Consider the following 19,722-nt stretch of genomic DNA (forward strand, 5'->3'; position numbering starts at 1 on the left):
CACACACACACACACACACTCATCCTGACAACCACCATCAGACAAAGTGCACGTTAATGCGTGTAAAAATCTAATGGTCTTCCCGAGTGCTGTCAGAACATAACAGCTGTACTTAATGTTGTATGTGGGAGTGGAGCAAACAATGAGACAGAAACTGATGGAACTATAATGTCTCTTAAAAACCCCTCGCCTCGTCTATTAATACACCTCGTACCTCAGGAGGCTGCTATTATACATGTCCTTCAACTTGCTTTTTCTCTGCATCTGAGGAGCCGATGTAACAATATATCTTATTGAATATGGCTTAGCTATATTTAGGTGAATACCATCCAACCATACGGTCTTAAAGGAAAACTGGTTTGTGATATTATGCATAACATCCCAGTGCCAGGGGATTGGAGATTATTTTTAAATTGCCCCTAAACTAATGCCATCCAGTGGACGCAATAGTGAAAGCAATGTATATATGATTTAGATTTTAAAAAAAAGAATGATCTGGAGCCACAACAGAGGAAGAAAAAAAAAAAAAAAAGTCATGGGACTCAACGGTGCAGTAAAACCTTTTTCTTGAGGAATCTAACTAACTACAGCAGGGCGAAACCAATTGAAATATTACACAAAACCAGATTGAGTTTGCACATGGCCTCTCATCCCAGCGTGCTGCACTTTCTAATACAAGCAGTATAATAATAAAAACGCATAGAATCTGTCAAACTGCTCTTACAGTCAAATACTGGATGGAAATAATGTTCAATTAATTCATTTAGTAACGTAGTGTGGTAATAAATGAATCAACATCTTGAGTGTATTTTCAGTGGTTTAAGTAATTTAACCAGTAAGAATCCGGACATAAGCTGGTTCCAGTTGTATATATTTTGTATTGATGTAAACTGAATTCCTTTGGGTTTTTGGGCAGTTGATGAGACAACATAAAAGGCATCATGAACTCTGGCAACTTCTCATTAGCACTGCTCTACATTTGTTGATTAATAGATCAAAACAGTGAAGAAAGGAAAACCGATTATCTCTATGGCTGCACTCCTCCTGTAATGCATCTACAGTAAAGTAAATAAGCATATCATGGTCACTGGAGCGAGCATGGGCCTGTGCTGATTTCCATATGTGCATGCAACAATACACCAGGCTGTGTCAACAGTGAAGAAACACTACAGAATATTTCAGCTGTACACTTAATTCGAGGTTCGATCCCCTTTCCCCCCCCCCCCCCAGTGTCGAGCTCATCTCTATCTCACGCAGATGTTTCTATTCCTCCCTCGGGATTTGATATGTATCAGTGTTACGCTCTTTGGGCTGCACCCGTCCACACAGACCACGGCTGTCACTTCATGAGCAGTTGCAGCGGAATTTTAGACCAACTTTAAGTTGATGTCACGTTAATGCGAGCTTCAAATACACCGTGCAGTAGACTCAGCGTATTAAACATGTATGATTGGTCAAACAAGATTTTGCAAAGAGCAAAAATTGCATTTGTAATTTGCTAAATTGTTTTTTTTAGCAAAGTTTCCAGGATCGTGCGTAAGCTGCGTAACACATGGAGTTTCGGAGATATGGGTGAACGCAAAAAAAAGAAGAAAAAAAAGAAGAAGCTCTCCGCGCTTTAAAAGAAACAAAACATAAACGTACTTACTTATTCCGAAGTCTCGAGCTTAAACCCCGCAAAGACAGCGCAGGTCGACTTTTCAGAACTTGGTCATCTGATGGCCAGCGTGAGTAACAGGCACGGAAAGTCCTGCTTCTTCACTTCAGCCTGCTCGGCCCCGGTCTGATCTCCGCGATCAGTGTTTTCACATCATCCGATCATCGAATAATCGGGTCCGGTTCGCTTCCGCGGTGAAGATTTGTTGTCTTATCTGCAACTCAGTCCATCTTCTAGTCCACTTTCAGGCGCTACACGCGTAGCGTCGCATAGACCGAGCCAGAGAGAGTGTGTGTGTGTGTGTGTGTCGGTGTGTATGTGTGTTTCTAATGGCGGTGAAGCGCCCCCATCCGCCAACAATCCAATCTGCTCCATTATGAGCAGGGACAGCCGGGGAGGAAGACTGCCGGGCCACAACCTCCAAAATAAAACTCTCCTGTGAGGAGCTTTCTGGTGAGAGGCAAAGTTGAAACGAGGAAGCAAATTAACATTGTACTACTTGTTATTAGAGAGAACCATGCCAGAAGAAGAAACATGCAACATATGCTATTTCAATTTTTAACCAACGAGACTGATGTTCCGTGAACAGTGACTTTTTTGTCTCAATTTGAGGACAAAATGCAGAAAAGTTTAAGTTAGTCGTCTCTGCTTGTAGGCTACTTGACTGCAGGAATTTATCATATCCTTGATTAGTTTGTTTTTTAAAGATTCAATAATCATGTACTGCATTCAGCACCCAATACATTTTCCATTTTCCATTATTATTATAATTTTTTTTTTTCTTCAAATCCTGCCTCAAATCCTGTTTCCATATGCAAATGAAATGTATTGACCCCATAGTGCACTGGGTCGCTGCCCTGGATACGCATGCGCACGACAGCCATATGCACGTTCATAACGTGGGGAAGATAATGTGGTGCCGTAATACAACAGCGTGATCGAAGGTGTTTAAAAAAGTTAATCTGCTGACAATACAACACTGAACACGTTTTTTGGGTTACATCAACGTGTTATGTGTCATGTTTCAGATGATTAGATGCCCGTCCCGTACTGTCATTAGAAACAGCAGCTGCGCAGAGCGTTTGTTTGTATCGCTTTATAATCCATACATCGATAGCAGGTCAGTTGCTGCTCTGTGCGCTCACGAGGACACCGAGGGCACGGCTCAAGTCTTATCTTCATATTGCGACATAAGCTTTGCAATCGTACATAAATGAATATTTCATTTTCTGGGAACACGAGCACCGCTTTGAAACTGAACGCGAAAGACATCACGCCATGCTCCCCATCACGTCCACCTGTGTGTGCTGTCGTAATCAAAACCGCGGAGCTGCAGGCGCTACTTTGGTCCGACGTTAAGCAGGGGATGACGCGATCAGCTGTTGCCCTGGGTTACCCGGTGCTTCGAGATGGAGACACGGAGAACACGGATGGTCCCGACGGTCCAAGTTGTGTTATAGTGGTCCACAACTTTTCACGGAGCTGCGGGACCTTGTTAACGTGCCGGTTTACAACAGAAGCTTTGTAGTGTAATTATACATAAGTGACCAGTTTTATGTGCGCACGAGCACGGAGGTTTCTGCGGTGATTTTGTTTTTGTTTCGTTGCAACAGTCTGGTGCTTGTTGCACATCAATTAAGCAGCGGACATGGCGTGCGTAATTGTGGCTTAGTGCGCTACATCACTCCAATTAGAGACTGCAGATGGAACAGATTGTTGCCTTCAGATGGCTGGAAATAAAATCACCAGATAATGTATTATTATTATTATTATTAGGCTACTATGTCTGCCTGGCATTACATAACAAATGTATGTGTTTGATCACATGTCCGCTGATTGAAAATTAAAGGGAAAAGACGAACAAAACAGGAATAAAGCGCTTTAGAGAGGCTCATAAGGGTGTAACTTCACACAACATGATGCTGAGAACGCTCATGAATGGCTGCCTGTCTGTAAAGTGTAGGCTGTGTGGGCTCACGTGGAGGGTCCACTGGAGAAGTGACGCCACGAGAGGCTCGCCCAGAATTTCAGCTGTCTGGATATACCTCCCCCCCAAGACCCCCCCCCCCCCCCCCCCCCCATCCCCGGACCCAAGAGCCATCGATTAGCATGGAGTGCCCGCACTGACACGTGAGAGAGAAACGCCCCCATGTGCTGTTGCTGCTGCTAAACTGCATGTTGCGTGTATTTGTGGACCATGTGATAGTTTTTCTTTTCAGGATTTGACTTTGGCGTGACAGCATTCCTGCTCATTTTACATACAACGCAACAGTTTACACTTTCACGTTATGACGTCATGTGTGAGCCAATAAAGTCGAGTTCACCTCTGTCCTCTGGACTGACGAAGGAGTTTAGCAGCATGTTCATGACATGAGCACTAAGAAAAGATGACAAACTGGAACCTACAGTGTTCAACATAGTCAGCTGGAAATAGAAACAAAGACAGACCGACAAACATACAGGCTGCTGAGGCCTGGAGGTTGTATCTTCCTCCCCATTAATGCACTGTTGTTGACATCATTTGTGATGCAAGGGGGAAAGAAATGGAATTGGCACGTCTGCATTGAGCGCAGCCATCCTTATATTTTTATGGGCTTATCCCCGTCTCTATTAAATCCACAAAGGCCCACAAGTTACGGCTTAGCTTTTTCCTAAGTCGTACGGCTGCAGTGCTCATATCCACGCTGTGAGACAAACAAGGCTGCAACACAAATACTGTCAATTATAACTTGCACAGAGGAAAGAGCTTTAGCTGAAATGAGGTTTAGGGTTACTGTAATTAGCTGACCTTTTCACTGGTCTCGGGGCACTTTGTGACATTAATTACCAAACAGAGAAAACCCACCACAAACAGTGTGTCTGTAGTAAGTGACCCCTGACCATGGCCATGTATTGGTCAGTAGAGGGACGGAGAGCCCTGATTGGAGCAGAGTGGGGGGCGTCCATTGAATTAGTTCCTTTGTTATGGAATACTCATTCCTGTGATTGTCTGCCCTGAGTGATCATGTGGACTTATGCTGTATTGAATGCGACAACAGAACAATGCATCTGGCCCACAGCCTGATGTCACTGTGCCTGCACTGCAGGGCTGGGAGTGCTGTCGCTGGTGACTCAACCTTGATCAGTCTGCTGTAAGCCACATTCATCCATATCCAATAATCCACGTTAAAGGACGGGGCGGGTGATATTCGGTATTTTTGGAATAGACCAGAACCAACCATGCATTAGTCGTTCCACAAATACTTTCCAACTTCCACATCCTGTCTGTGATTCTCAGCCCTGAATGTTCTGATCTAAATCTTTATGAATGGCTCATATTTATATAAGAGTTTCACTTCTTAAAAAGGCTAAATCATTTCCTAAAACAGCTATAGGCACTGTAGCTTTAAGCAAACATGAGTCAAACTGAAGTAAACAGTGTATTCGTCAAGGACTATTTTCAGCGGTGGATTTAATGTGCCAGTGAGTATTTACAGCAGGGGAAAGGTTTGACTGGATGAAACTGGTTTGGCAGGATCAGTAAAAACAAAACAAAAAAACAACCACAGTCTATTGTGCCCAAGTTCAATGTAATAATGTGACACATCTCCCAGTGTAATAATGTGGCTCATGTATGTGTTTTTAAAAGGTTTTGAACAGGAATGGAAGTCTATGGCACCAAGGAATAAAGTATGTCAGACTTTTGCACAGGAACTATTCATCAGAAGGATCAATTCACTGTTATATGTAAATACAATATGTAAATCACCACAGTTTTTCAAATCATTTTGCTTCAATCTCCGAGCCGCCTGACTGAGCACCGTTGCTTCACTCACAGCCATATTCCCGTAATTGTTTTTTTTATTTATGCATCTTTCGTGATGCTTCCTTTCAATAGCCATGCAGGACCTCTCCGTGTTTTGGCTGTCTGTTTTTATTTTCCACATGATGAAAGAGTGCCCTTTGTGTCATCCCCTTCAAGTCACCTGTAATGCATTTAGTGCTGTTTCACGTCACAAGTGTGGCCACTCACCACCATATGTCAGCACCCTGCTGCCTATTGGATTAGGGTAAAAGAGAGGAGATGGCTACAGGGGGAACACACACACACACACACACACATAGAAATAACAACAACAACATCAAATACAAGGACGGATCACTGTGCTCCTGGTTCCATATCTTCATTATTACCGAGCTGCTCATAGGTTCAAAGGGATTCACAAGTACTTCAGCATTAACACTTCTAAAACCCTGATCCAGTATTGCGAGTCCCTGACCTGCCATATTGGTGTATGGCAGCGGGAGGTCGGTGGGACGGACGCAGTGAAGTGGGGAGGAAATTGAAGCGAATTGGTGAGATTGCATGGGAAGAGTAAGATCCACAGAGTATCAGCATGAGAGCCCCGCCATGTGCAAAACAACACAATTAAGAGGGACGCTTAGCCTAATCAGTGAATGCATCATGCAAATGCTGTTTTTTTTTTGTTTTTTTTTCAATGCCTACGTTAATCTTGGCCGTTATCGCGGAATACAAATCAGGGACTTAACTCTAATGAAAGGAGGAGAGAGTGAAAAGGGTGGGATGAGACAACGGAGAAGAAGAGGGATAGCGGAAGATGGAGAGGATGATGTCTGAGGAAGACGGCGAGGCAGAGCTGGCCGCTGTATTTCACTCTGTGAGGAGTGTTTTTAGCTAAATTCAATATTTCAAGTCAGACAATTATTGACACAGCGACAGAGCTTCATTCGATTCAAAGCAGTTTACTCCCATTGTTGAATCTACTGCTGCAATAACAAAGCATTAATGACGCTTTATGAATACGTAATTCTGCACCACCACAAACTGCAGCCCCAGAAAGCACAACAAACATTTTCAACAGCAAAGTAATATCATAAACGTGGCAATGGCAATAGTTATTGCTGAATTATAGATTTACGTTGTACCGATGTTTCTAATAGTGGTCCACCCCACCTGTTATTTATATAGGTGCACAGAACGTGTTTTCAATACTGTGCACGCAACAGAAAGCATTTTCAGTAAATATAAAATATAGTAAATATAGTTCTCCAAATTCAATATTTGACTTATTCTACAAATTCTGAAAAGTAGTGGTGAATGAGGCCATTATGGCTTATATGGAGATACTATATACTGTATATTGGACAGCACAAAAACGTAAGCTTCATTGAGCAGGGGAAATAGGAAATACCTGATTATTTTTTGTTTCTATTGCCTCAGGCTGTACAAAGAACCCTATAAACACCCCTCCAACACTGGCATTACATCAAGATGAAATCCTTGTGAGCCACGGAAGAGCCTTTTTATCGGTCTTTTATATACACAGCGTTTCCAATCGGCTGCGTGCTGGTGTCACTATACACATCTTACATGGCATGTGGTAACTGTCCACATACTGTTGCAGACTTCTGTGAACCGTCTTGGGTCAGTATAGGGGTGTCTTCCTCGTGACATCATTTCCCAGAGGCCCCTTTGGATTTCGGAAGACGAGAGGCAGCCGGAGGCCTACCTTCCAAAACAAGGCCCCAGAACCCCCCCCACCAAACATTATGTAGGGATGTGTGCTAATGGTCCACAGTCTGCAGTCTAAACAAACAGACTCTGAAAATGTCCTAGCAAAGCAAGCTCCAGCAATGGACTCAACACATCCTGGATGCCAACCCACAGTAACCTCATCGCTAGTTTACCTTCTTTAGTCTGCATTCACACAAAAGTAGCTCATCTTCATTCACTCATTCATTCAGAGTGTAACTGTACATATTCATCCACACTGACAGCGGAAGGACTTTACCTCCATTGGCTGCATCATGATCACAGAGTAAGAACAAAAGATAAAGCAGTTGTTCTCTGCATACCTGCCCGAAAAACAAGTTACCATTGTTGATATACTATTTTTCAAAATATTTTTTTACGTGGTTCACCTTCATTGTTGGACATTCGGTGTAAGCATGAGCGTTCATACACACAACACACAAAAGTAAAATGTAGGTAAATAACTGTGGAGCGAGTAGCTAAGAGGTAGACATCCTGTTTACAGAGAACAGAGAGATGAGTTGAGAGGAAAAGTCAGACTCCATAATTTCCCTTTAAATCTCAGCAGGGAAAAAAAAAAAGAATCAATCTCCGCTTCACCAGTATTCAGCTCAGCTAAATGCACCTAAATTGCACCAATCATGGTCCTATTTTAAGTCTGTGTATGTCTATGAAAATGATTGTTGAGACAAAAGAGCTCTCTGATGGAAGGGCTGCCAGGGGGGGGGGGGGGCATATACTTTTACCAAAGATTTGTGGTTACCTAGGGGACTAGAACAAAAGAGCACCAGCGAGGCTCATTATGTTGTCATGCCTTACATGCTGCCATTAGGTCATGCGAACGCTGCCACCAGGGACACCCAATATGAACCGGGTGATCATTTCTATGGGACAAACACAACTTACACATAATAAGTGAGAGGTCTAAAAAAATAAAATGTATGAATGTTCTCCCCTCGCTTGCTGACAGATGTTGACTCAACATTTCATGCCAGGGCTGACCTCAGAGGAGAGGAAAGCAGGAGGAAATATACCATCCACTGCTCAGGACATTTTGAACTTGTGAATGTGTGCAGAGAAGACGTGAAAGAAGGAAGGAGAGAAGACAAAAATCGTGACTAACATACATAGAATAGTTTTGTCATTTGTGAATACTTGAACAGCGATTTACTGGTTATTTAACAGACATGTAATACAGTTATCAGGGTTATGAGAGACTGAAAGTGTGACTTCTCCACCACAAGAGAAATCTGTATTCATAAAAAACATTTGTATAAGAAATTTATTTTATATATATATATATATATATATATATATTTTTTTTTTTTTTCCTAATTGTACAGATAACAGATGCAAATATTTAAAATCAGAGGAGTATTTGCCATTTCTCAAAAGGCAACATTTCTTTATTACACAAGATCAAATATTTAAAATAAAGTGACTTCATTAAATTGCTTGTATTATAGTTTAGCTGTAAAAGTCATATCTTCACGGTATACGAGAGGTAAGCATTGATCAGAGGGCAGTGGATTTTGTCTGAAAGTTACATAAGCTGACTGTAAAAAGGCCGGGTCGTTATGAACCGTAGATGAAATATTGAAAAGTGTCATGTCAAATCAGGAAAAATCTCTTTCCCATTGTTGAACTGAACAGCGGGCAACCTGATTAGTCAGCAGCACGCCAAGTCTTAAATGTGGTAATAAATTGAGTCAAAGTGAGATTTTACATTTTTTTCATTTGGGTTTTTGTAGTCCTGCACCGGAGTCTTTTTATATCTGTGTTTTACTGCAAGTCTCATTGAACAAGCAGTGTTCATCCTACAACAACTACATTTTGTGTAACTTAAACAGCTGAACAGACCTGAGTGTGTACTGTTGTTTGTATTATTGTCTAAAGTCAACAACCCTAGTTTGGGGGGGGGGGGGGGGGTCAAACCTCCTGTCCCGCCATCACTCCTTCATTTGGCTCTCTCTTTAAATAAGATCAGAGTCTCTCTCAGTTGTCCCGGATGAATAATAGTTGGAAACCCATCAGTGCAGATGTGGCATAAATTACTCAGGTAATGCCGTATAGTGTGTCTTGGTGGTTTTCACTCATCTGGCAGCCAGCAGAAGTTAGATAACTAGCTACCATAGAGTTTGACTCCCGAACATCTCAGCAACCAGGAGACGCCCTCCAGAAGACCTGATAGGGATTCTGCTACTGTATCCTGCACCTGAATAAGGGCGAGAAACACAAACACAGGTTGAAAAAAAAAAAAAAAAAAAGTCTCATGAAACTGACACTGGATAGATTTCAATTATCAATCTTTTAATCTTTCAATTACCATCCAAGGATTAGCCAGCTGGGGTAGTCCGAGTCTCTTTGCGATGTTGACACAGGGAGTTCGACACCTGGCCCTGTTTCTGCTGGTACTGGTTTGCAGGCGGGTTATCCTGACTTCTTCCGATTCTTCTCTGGAGACACAGGAGAGCACCAGCAGAGGCCTGGTCGCTGAGCCCTCGGCACAGCTAAGCACAGCCCGAATCTGAGCCGCCTCGGACTCCCCGTCGCCTACTGATGACATGGTTTTTCATGCAAATGGTCTTCGCTGGCAATTTATATGGCAAAAAAAAAAACACTGTGCATGATGCGACATGGTGGTAGCAGAGGAGCAGAAGCTGCGAATAGATATGCCATCTTTATCTCACCTCTCTCAGGCTCTGCATTGGCTACATAGATGAAACCGTCCACCACCTGGCACACTTGCTGGACCTGAGGAGCAGGGCTGTAGATTGGACAGCCTGAGTCATCGGTTCCTTCAAAGGTAAAAAGTTTATTACTGATGCTCTGCTGCTGCAATCTGGCTTTCTCCCTCTCTGCCCTGCACACACAAGCACACACAGTTTAATGACGGTGGCAGTATTCACAATGACACGCAGGAAAAACAGATTATAACTGCAACTCACATGGTATCTTTGAATACAAAGTGCTTACCTATTGGTTGAGTACAGAGTCAGGATATTGAATTTGTGTTGGTTGTTGAACATGTAACTGATCCCTGAGCCAATACCTAGAGTATAAAAACAAGGGTCGGTTAGATTCTTGGGGCGTCTTAGCTGATAACAATTATTGGCCAATATTGCCACCGAGTGGTAGGAAAGTAAACGTACAACAAATAAGTGAAGTGTGTGGTTTGTAAAAATCACCACATCAGCATTATCTGCTTGTTGAAGTGATCTTGTTCCAGTGCCAGCTCTTATCAGCTCAAGAAGAAGCTGGACTTTAAACTGATTCAGGGGTGTTTTTGTCACTATGCTAATAATGGTGACCGGGAAGAGCTTATGGCCTTCATCATCAGCACTCAACTTTAAAAGTTACCTCACCGTTTATCTGTCTGTGAGGAGTGCCCGACACTGGAAGCACATCTGGAGCACGCAGGAGCCTTGTGACTAAAGAGACGTCCAGCTGCTCCATGCCGGGGCCCAACATGGCATAACGTGGCTCAGATGAGGGCACCAGAGACTGGAGAAAAGAGGTCACGACCTCATATGTCGGCCGTGAGGGAAGCCATTGTTGTCTGCAGGATGGGCAGCCTTTCAGGTATCTGTCGAGACATAAACGGCGGTCAAAATCTCTTTCAAACAAACTGACCTCGATACGGGACGACAGAAAAAGACACCCACTCTGACATGTAGTCAACTTTCGATTCCATCCCTTTGTCGCCCCACTCTTCTCTATCGTCCAGGCTCTCGTCTTCATTGATTAGTGGTGCGTCCAACAACTCCAGTTGGGGCATGCTCACGTGATCAATGGAGGGCCAGTTTAGCATGTCCCTGTGCAGGAAGTATCTCCACAGTATTGGATCTCTAACCATGGCCCTCCAGTACCGACTGGTGGCTCCCAGAATGCAGATATCCGCCGGAGACAGTAAGGTCATGATCAGGAACTGTACGTCCACCTTAAAGAGGGAGGTATATGATTTAATACCACGATTTCAACAAAACTAAACTAAAAGAGTGTCAAGGACTAGTTAGGACAAGGAGACAGGAAGGAAACGGTGGACAATCACTAACACTTGAATATATATTATCAATAGAAATACATAAGAGGATAAGAAAAGCCTGGCATTTCAAATATTACTTTAGTGAGAGTTGGCTACATAAATATTAACAGCAAAATGTGGGCTTCTTTAAGTATCACAGTAGATAGTTTTATAAACTATAGAGCAAGTAGCAAGTACTATGACTTTGTCAAATAAAGAACGAATTCTGGTCTTGAGTACACTGCTTGTACAAAAGGGTGTCTCTTCACCACCCGACTCAATGGCTATTACATTTAACCAGCTTATTTCACTTTATGTAATGTGACATCTTGTCCATTCATTTGTGGTACTAGTAGGTTTGACAATTAAAATGTGATGCATTATAAAGCCTGTTCAACCAGAACAGAAAGCTCCACCTTGAACAGACCTACCCTGAACCCTGGCCTTCAGCCAATGGTCGCCAAAAGTTCCCGGAAGGTTCGAATAACAACGTGCCGTGAATGTCCCGCGGAACGTTGAGGAAACAGCATCACAGCACACGTTAGTCTCTTGCTTTGACATAACGACCGCGACTGATAAGTAGAGCATGGATGTAGTGAGAGGGGGCATTTTGCCGGAAGTAAAGGTAAATTCAGTCATGAGGTTATCCAGCATTCACTATGACCCAATCCCAATGTCCCCCCTAAAGCCTCAAACCCTGAACCCTCAAGGACTTACTGAAGTCACCTGGTAAGTGGTTGAGCGTGAGACGCTGTGAGGGCTTGAGCTGGTGTAAATATGAATGGGACAGCACTTTGCTGCAACATATCACGTTACCATCAAAACAACAAAAAATATGATGTATAATTGTGTGTATTTATTTCATACTTTGTACTCCCTGATTTGAAAGTCTTCCAGACTCTTTCCTCACTAGTTGAGAGGTAACTTCATATAATCTATTTACTCGTTTTTGTCAAAACAGCTTCAATGACAAAATCAAATATTTGATGAATAAATAAATAAATATCTTCTGATTTTAAGTTTACTTTTTGTTCCATCTTTAACCCTTAATGTTTCTGAGTAAATTTAATATGACAGGCTGAAACACGTGAGCCGTCCTCTTTGTTTACCTTTTTTTTTTATTACGCCTCCATGCGTCCACTGGTTAACCCGTGTTTAACGTCACATTGCAATGATTTGTGGGTAATTCCCTTAGACAAAGTCAGCTGATTTACGGTAAGGGTTCATAAAGGGCTCAAAATGTCAGCAAGTAATTCAAAAACTACGATTTAACAGTGAGACATCCCTAAACCCTCACGGACTTCGCGGGAGCGCGCCTCAAAGTCCGTGAAGGGGGACATTGGGATTGGGCCACTGGTTAGCACTCTATCCAGCAGCCTAAGTGACGTATTCATGAGCGGCTGTCCGCAGGATGGGATTAATATTGTACGTGTCGCGTGTCAAAATTATACTAGATTTTTAATAAAGCACTTCATGGGGTCCCCATAATACACCCACCACGTGAGAAGATTGGAGGAGCGGTTATCGAGATATGCGAGGAACAGTTTCCAGGCTTTAGATGTCCTACAGGGAAACAAGTCGAAATTGTAGAAATGCATTTGAACCTCACATACCTGCCCCTACCTCGCTCCATGAGATGAATATATACTTTAAAACGGCTAAATAGTTTAGGACAGGTCAAACTAAACAAAAGACATTTCCATTAATTTCACTCACCGGTAAACTATCCAGAGATCCCGGTTGTGGCTCTCCTACCGCGTCCACAACAGGCGTCGAAGAGCCTTTGACAACTTTACCACTGTTTGGGAAATATCGGTCCCTGAACCGTCTGAGGCTGCGGATCACAACAGACTCGCTGAGCTGCTGGGTCTGTCCTGCCATGATTTCAGAAGTGAGTGGTAATAAGCGAAGAGATGGTAAAACCACTGCGATATCGACGGAGTGAGCGATGACAACACATCCACCCGTCTTACTTCCTTGTTGCTGGCTGAAGTGGGGCATTGTGGGTACTGTGTTTTTCAATAATGTGCAGCTAAATCGTGTTTTTCTTAAAACAACGCGCGTGTTTATTGTCAACGAGGACATAAAAAACAGAAAATGATTTTCGTCCAAACAACACAGAGTCTCTATTAATAGTTGTACTATCAAGGTTACTGAAGTGGCAGAGAAATGTAATTTTGCAATAGATGGGAATACAAGTGGCGCATTACAAAGCTGGTATGAACAAATCTGAACATACTTCAAATAGTCATGAATACATCATTGTCAATTGTTTTTGAACACCTTTCTTTTGCCTTTAGTGTATATTTGTATACACACATACATATATAATGTATATGCAATTATGATATATTAAAAAGCATAACAAAATAGCAAAAAAACAATAAATAAAATGTTACTGTGCAATGTCTCATTTCCAGCTGGATTATCTTCAATCTTTAAAAAAAAAAAAAGAAAAAAAAAAAAAGGTCAATTTCATTAATAACCTTTTCATATTTATATTAATGTTATTATAACACATTCTCAGAGCAAAATAAGTGCCCCAGTCAACAGTCTGGAATCAAGATGATAACTGCTTTTTCAGCAGGACAGGGCAAAATGTTATTTAACAACCTTGGCTGCATCCCCTGCCAGTTTTACACCACCAGTCTTATCCTTTCTAACCTCTCCTTCACCTGCTTTGGCCTCGGCCGTTTGGCATGGGATGAGGTTGCCTGTAGACACTGATCCAAAGACTCTTTCCTTCACATACACTTTCTCCCCATGTCTCTACTGTACCTTCCACAAGATTACACCCCACCTGATGAATTGCATTTTTATTTGGGGTTTACACACATTTGAATACTGAACTTAGATCTGTGCCCGAGGGCAACTTCAACACAGGCGCAGCTGGGTTCACTGTAAAATACTAAGGATTTCCTTGGCATTTTCTGTGTTCCAGCCCTGGCCCTGCAGAGGGCCCTCACAGGCCAGCACATATTTGTTGAGGATCTGTGTGCCAATGTCCCGAAACTGGAGGCGATCTTCCTTGCGATCCATAGTGTCAGCACTGCAGTCCTCGTACTTGACCGCCCAGAAACACATTTCCCCGATGTACATCATCGTCAACAGGTGTGTGTCTGAGAAGATGCCTGGCCAAAATCATAAGTAGTGAGTATGATCAAATGGCCCACATGAAAAATTTTCTACCAACTTGACTGAAGCTGCACAACAGTTCGTGTTAATCATAGATAACTGATGACATGTTTACCTTCAGATAGGAAGCTTGCTGTAGCAGTGTCATGGAGCACCACGCCATCGTTGAGCTTCACAGAGTTTCTCACCTGCAGCATCCGCATTAGGTATCGCACCCCTTCCTGAATACACTAGATTGAAACAACAGTCAGATGAGCATTAGGACTAATCTCAGCATATGCCAAGAAAAAACCTCACATACTAAACTTCTGTTTGCGCCAAAACAAAGTAAATTGATCTGGCTGAATCAGCCCACATTTCTGTTCACAAAGACAATTTACTGAATCTACTTAGATCTCTTAACAGTGTGGCACCTTAAGGAATGTGTCCTTGTTTTTCTTAATCCACTGTTTTCGCTGATGAAGGGTGTGGCAGTACATGTACAGCAGAGCTCCACGTCTCCAATAGAGGCATTCTAACAGCTCAAGGCCCAACATAGACTGCACCTATTAAAAACCAAAAGACATAAATAGCACTGTTTGACAATGACATGGAATTAAATATGTGCTACTTCTTTTTTTGCATAACTATAAACTAACTAGAGACAACATTAAAGTGGAATTGACATTACTGGGAATACTCTAAAAACATGCACACAAGATGGTCTTGACACACATATACACACTTCCTGTGCTGGTGCTAGCCTCCCTGCCAAAACCTCTGGCTCGGTCAGATCTTGCAGCAGCTGCTGGATTTTAAAAGGTGAGCAGTCCTCAGGGAACTCCTGGTCCACCAGTTTATTCTCTTCATAAAATGTGATGTCCAGGATCACCTAAAGGATGAAAAACAAATGTATACTCACACTTGACATTGAATACAAGAAAACTACGCAACAAGTTTCACGCTTACAAAAATACTGTTCAAGTCATCCGAAGCAAACTAAATGACTGTATTGAGTTCTTCATTAATAAAGTAGATCAAATCAGAATCACTAAAAACCCTATTGAGCTTCTTCAGTCAGGGTTTAGACCACTTCACATCAACAAGACAACCGTAACAATCTACAACTAACCTCTGACTCCAGCACACACTTGGCTTTAATCTTCCTCAATCTAAGCATCTCTTGGTACAAAGCTAGCTAAGTAACTTGATTGCAGTTAGGGCATACATTCCCACTCCTACATTGTGAAAGCTATGATATCAGTTAAGTAAATATTACCCCTATTTGTAGATGTATAGCATATGGTTTTGAACTCAAAGGCTAAACTGAGGGGCTACAAGTTTGACGTTTATAGGGGTAAAACAAAAATAATTTAACAAATAAATTTTAGTTAATCGCTTATGTCATTTATCAAGCAAACCTGCCAAGGATTTGGTGGTTCCGCCTTCTCAAATTTAAGGATGCTTTCCCCTGTTTAATAAAAGTAAGCATGACTGAATACTTTTGAGGTTTGGACTCCAACACAGATGCACCTCACAATCTGAAGATCACCTTGAGTTCAGGGAATTTAAGAGGCATTTTTTCACTATTTTATGATGGTTTACAAACTAAATGATTAATGGAAAACAGAGCCAGATATTAAACACTAATGAAGTGTAGTGTAATGAAGTACCTGTGTGTAATCCTGAAGCACCTTGGAAAGGTTGCTACTCTCCCCTCCTTGCCTGTAATAGCTTTTCAACTTGTCTAGTATGGCAGACGCATTCTGTAAATAGTCATCATCTGTGGAAGAACGGCACATTAACATGTTACCAATTATTTCTGTACTGTTGATGAATGGCACTGTATATTTACAAGTTTATGCAAAAGAGTTTTAACGTAACAAAGCTAAAGGCAATGTGACTGTTTGCCAACATAATACGTTAATACAATCATGGCATGAAATGTGAACTAACGTTTTCAAGCGTTTAACAATGTTTACATGTAATGACTAATATAACAGGTAGAATTCAACATAAAATAATGGCAACTTTACTTCTACGGTTAACGCTCACCCCTATTTTGTTTACTTTTAGGTGGCATCGTGTTTCATGGCCAGCTAACGTAAAACGTTTGTCAACAATAATGCATTTTAGCTAACGTTAGCAAATTTACGCTAGCCGTTAACTCGGACACCCATATATTAAAAAACAAACATCGGTAAGTTAGTAACCGTTACGAAGTTAAATGTCCACCGGCCGTTAGTTAACTGTTGGGCAAGTATTATCTGCCGATAACATTTCATCAGACAACAGCTGTTGTTATAGTTGCAAGCTATGTTAGATAACGTTAGCTAGCTTGCTAGTTAGCTAATAAACTGAACAATAATCTTAGCCACGCAGACGAGGTGCCAAGAACGGCCACAAGACACAAAAATAACAACGTTATGTCCATACCTTGCTTTTCAGCTCTGAGACTGGAACACTTGATGTCTAACTCAAATATCCTTCTCTCCAACTCAAAACCCTGTCGCCTGTAGTCGTCGGCCATGACTAAAAGTATGCGTCACGTGAGCCAGGGATTACTCACGTGCTCATAGTGTCATGCCTGTTTCCAAGAGACATCAGTGTGTTTGTGTGTGTGTGCGCGTGCGCCTGGAGGTAGTTATCTCCACACTTGTATTTACTTAAATTGCGATACTTATTCCACCTTGAGGGTTTTGAAACGACATTACCGTCTCTGTAATAGTGAAAGCATTTTGCAGTTCGCCGAGTACTTCATGGTGGCGTGGTGGTGGTGGTGCAAGGGTTAAATTTAAATGAGCTTGCAGAGTCTCTCTGTATCACCGCGTGCTAGTCCAGCCCATTGACGCACCAGCCAATGTCATTGAGGCGCTGAGTTTTTGACGTGGGAGCTAGCATAGCCACACAGCGACCTTTCAGCAGCCTACACCGTCGTCTCGTCGGCTGCAGCTATCACTGTGCTCCTCTCCCCGTGTCTCCAAAACATGGCTGCCCTCAAAGCCTTGTGCAGAGCGGAGAATTTATTCTTCAAAAATCTCTCAGGTCCCTGCAGAACCAAATTAAATGGGGCAAATCTCCAATTGAGCAAGGTTGGTACGGTTACGTTGATGGGTTCAATAATTGACAAGGTTAACACAAGATGCTTGTAAATCGCTGGAATACATGATCATAATATTGTGATGATTAAACAATGACTAGAAAGTTCATTGTAGCGGCTTTACATAACTCACAGTCAAAACGTCCAACGTGAAGGTGTGCTCGTGTTTGGCATAATCCACCTCTACCAGTATGTATTTACACGCAAACAACATTTCCGTTATGTACCTGTTATAGTCTGGACGTTGTACAATACAGTCATGTCATTGCTTTCATAATCCACTGTGCTGGCTGAAATTAGAAATAATAAGGAAAGCAAAATGAGTGAATGCTCAAGGTTACACGTTCATAGGAATCCGTGTTACTGAAATCCCAAATATGTAACATCACACGCCAGTTAAACTGTTATAATGTAATTGCAATAAACATAGCCAGTAGACTCACAGCACAATCTTAGTCCATACAATGGGTATAGGAAAGCCCACCATGGTTATAATCCATGATAGCCCTGTCTGTGAAATGCAGGTGTCAAAACACAACAAAATGTGCTGCATAGAAATCAGAATTGGTTTTAGCCCCACAGGTACAGTTTCATTTGAGTCCTAAGATAACTCTTGTCTTGGGACTCTTGATTGCGGGCTACGCTCAAGCTCTGCTCCTTTTTATTGAAGGATTTTGTTCATCAGTTTTGCTTATCTTTCCCCTCCTCAACTGAGTAAACTCGGTAAGGCACTGAAACTGTGCAAACATATTAGCTGCCCTCAGGCATCTGTCGGTTTTGTTTTAACCAGCAACGTTTTTTTAAGCGTTATACTGGTATGTTCTTATTCAGAATCACTTATAGTTAGTTCCTGGAGCTCTTTTTGAAAGACTAAATTGAAGTGTTGTTGTTTATTTTAATCGCCTCTTGATCTGCTTCCTGCAGTCCTGCGGCTGCTACTTTTCTACCTCCAGCCAAAGAAGTTCACACTTCTACTCGGATCCCACAGAGGCAGTCAAAGATATCCCAAGTGGAGCTACCATTCTTGTAGGAGGTAAGATATACAACACTTTCACAAACGGACTCTTAAGATTATAGGATGGTTACATCGACACCTCGATGACAGTGCTGGCAAGTTATCTCAGTTTGTAACTGCGTGCAAGTTTTGTTAACTCATGAAAACAATGTATGTTCAATGAGCACTTAACAGCAAAGTGAGCTTGCACTCTGTCTGGCATGGTGGTTGTTTACCATCCACACATGGAGCACACAGAAATTCCACAGCTCTTATTTATAGTCAAGTTCGGAGTGACATTGTTAAACATTTTCCGTTGTGTGTCACCTCTATCTGGGGGGGAAAAAACACGGACAAACAGAAATCTGCCTCACTCAGTGTAATATTAGAAACACGTGATACTGACAAATGACTAGAATTACCTGAGGCTTGGTTCCAGGTTGACCATGTTATTAGATTCAAAGTTTTCCTGTGTGTTTTGTAACAGCGGGAAATATTATAGTTTTTTCTTTTTTCCATATCTGCCATGTTCCTAACCCTACTAGGTGAAAGTTCCACCTTGAAGTACCATAGCTACGCCTTTTCACACACTCTGCAATGACTCCTTGGTTGCTTGCACTTTATTTTTGTTTATAATGCATTACTGCCTTTTTATGTGTGGCGCAACACAGGCTTTGGATTATGTGGCATCCCAGAGAATCTCATCAACAGTTTACTGAAGACCGGCGTTAACGGTCTCACGGCCGTCAGCAACAATGCAGGGTAAGTGTGTGTGTGTGTGTGTGTGTGTGTGTGGATCTGAATGTGTGCTTGCAAACCAAGCAGTGTTGCAGTGACTCCTTCAGTGGTCAGGTGTGTGATGTGTGTCTTTTCTCTCAGTGGGACAAACTACAGATATATACGTTCAGAGGTGACATCAATGCCCTTTATTAAGCATTCTGTCTAGTTACCTTGATATGCAGGAGCATCTCAAACTAGAGACGTAGTCATTTATTCTACTAAGCATTGGGTTCATGGCTCAATCATTTAGGAAATACCTGAATCATGACAATCCTGGAAAGAACATTTTTTCATTTATTAAAGAAGTACAAATTAAAAGGTTTACCCATATGCTATCAACTTAGCTTTTCACCCCAATTTCCCTGGATCTTTTTGTAGCACCATGTCGATGTCTCTCTTGCAGACTAGGAAACAGTCTTGTCAGTTGTCAGGTTGCAATCTTTTTCCGTAACCGAATGCCAATGTGCTGCCACACAGTAAACGTATAGCTTTATATGAAGTGTTTGCACAGCAGCACTGA

The 19,722-nt window shown here is 42.0% G+C and overlaps 4 protein-coding genes across 7 annotated transcripts in view; 1 reads left to right on the top strand and 3 right to left on the bottom strand.

The window, feature by feature from the left end:
* Positions 1 to 2,219, bottom strand: part of ghra (growth hormone receptor a) — a 27,792-nt gene extending 25,573 nt beyond the window's left edge. Inside the window, exon 1 of the mRNA XM_076099580.1 lies at positions 1,649 to 2,219. The gene's annotated coding sequence lies outside the window, so the exon portion shown is untranslated. The remainder of the gene's footprint in view (positions 1 to 1,648) is intronic.
* A 6,355-nt stretch (positions 2,220 to 8,574) lies between these two features.
* On the bottom strand, positions 8,575 to 13,299 carry fbxo4 (F-box protein 4). Of its 3 annotated transcripts, none has more exons than XM_076099128.1 (7): positions 12,931 to 13,299; positions 10,856 to 11,130; positions 10,556 to 10,776; positions 10,167 to 10,242; positions 9,881 to 10,053; positions 9,517 to 9,743; positions 8,575 to 9,405 (listed from the first exon to the last, which is right to left on the bottom strand). In XM_076099128.1, exons 1-7 carry the CDS (start codon positions 13,297 to 13,299, stop codon positions 9,313 to 9,315), a joined length of 1,434 nt encoding a protein of 477 aa, XP_075955243.1. In that variant the 3' UTR covers positions 8,575 to 9,312. The 3 variants fall into 3 exon arrangements, with proteins under 3 accessions (XP_075955243.1, XP_075955242.1, XP_075955244.1); XM_076099127.1 differs by having other exon boundaries at positions 9,517 to 9,746; XM_076099129.1 differs by lacking the exon at positions 8,575 to 9,405 and having other exon boundaries at positions 9,568 to 9,780.
* On the bottom strand, positions 13,257 to 16,923 carry rimoc1 (rab7a interacting mon1-ccz1 complex subunit 1). The gene is made up of 6 exons (XM_076099131.1): positions 16,765 to 16,923; positions 16,002 to 16,111; positions 15,074 to 15,220; positions 14,763 to 14,894; positions 14,465 to 14,579; positions 13,257 to 14,345 (listed from the first exon to the last, which is right to left on the bottom strand). The coding sequence occupies exons 1-6, from the start codon at positions 16,856 to 16,858 to the stop codon at positions 14,110 to 14,112; spliced, it is 834 nt and encodes a 277-aa protein (XP_075955246.1). The 5' UTR covers positions 16,859 to 16,923; the 3' UTR covers positions 13,257 to 14,109.
* A 56-nt stretch (positions 16,924 to 16,979) lies between these two features.
* oxct1a (3-oxoacid CoA transferase 1a) overlaps positions 16,980 to 19,722 on the top strand; it is a 43,791-nt gene continuing 41,048 nt past the window's right edge. The window contains exons 1-3 of one of the 2 annotated variants that reach the window (XR_012956105.1): positions 16,980 to 17,420; positions 18,353 to 18,461; positions 19,094 to 19,184. Coding sequence is in view for 1 of the 2 variants with exons in the window: in XM_076099126.1 (XP_075955241.1) it covers positions 17,316 to 17,420; positions 18,353 to 18,461; positions 19,094 to 19,184 (305 nt within the window). In the remaining variant the exon portion in view is untranslated. The remainder of the gene's footprint in view (positions 17,421 to 18,352; positions 18,462 to 19,093; positions 19,185 to 19,722) is intronic. The other variant, XM_076099126.1, reaches the window with a different exon arrangement.

This window comes from Anarhichas minor, unplaced genomic scaffold (genome assembly GCF_050575085.1).
Source record: "Anarhichas minor isolate MPS153535 unplaced genomic scaffold, ASM5057508v1 ptg000025l, whole genome shotgun sequence".
NCBI classification, from domain to species: Eukaryota; Metazoa; Chordata; class Actinopteri; order Perciformes; family Anarhichadidae; genus Anarhichas; species Anarhichas minor.

Bases quoted from the DNA above. Each gene is read 5' to 3' on its own strand.
- rimoc1 (XM_076099131.1), bottom strand. From the start codon at position 16,858: ATGGCCGACGACTACAGGCGACAGGGTTTTGAGTTGGAGAGAAGGATA. The intron at 15,221-16,001 runs GTACTTCATTAC...TTCATCCTTTAG, and splicing joins TGCTTCAGGATTACACACAG to GTGATCCTGGACATCACATT. The intron at 14,580-14,762 runs GTGCCACACTGT...GTTTCAATCTAG, and splicing joins ACAAGGACACATTCCTTAAG to TGTATTCAGGAAGGGGTGCG.
- fbxo4 (XM_076099127.1), bottom strand. From the start codon at position 13,299: ATGTCCTCGTTGACAATAAACACGCGCGTTGTTTTAAGAAAAACACGA. The intron at 10,777-10,855 runs GTGGGTGTCTTT...ATGTCTCGACAG, and splicing joins AAAGTTGACTACATGTCAGA to ATACCTGAAAGGCTGCCCAT. The intron at 9,747-9,880 runs GTGAGATAAAGA...CCATGTCATCAG, and splicing joins CAATGCAGAGCCTGAGAGAG to TAGGCGACGGGGAGTCCGAG.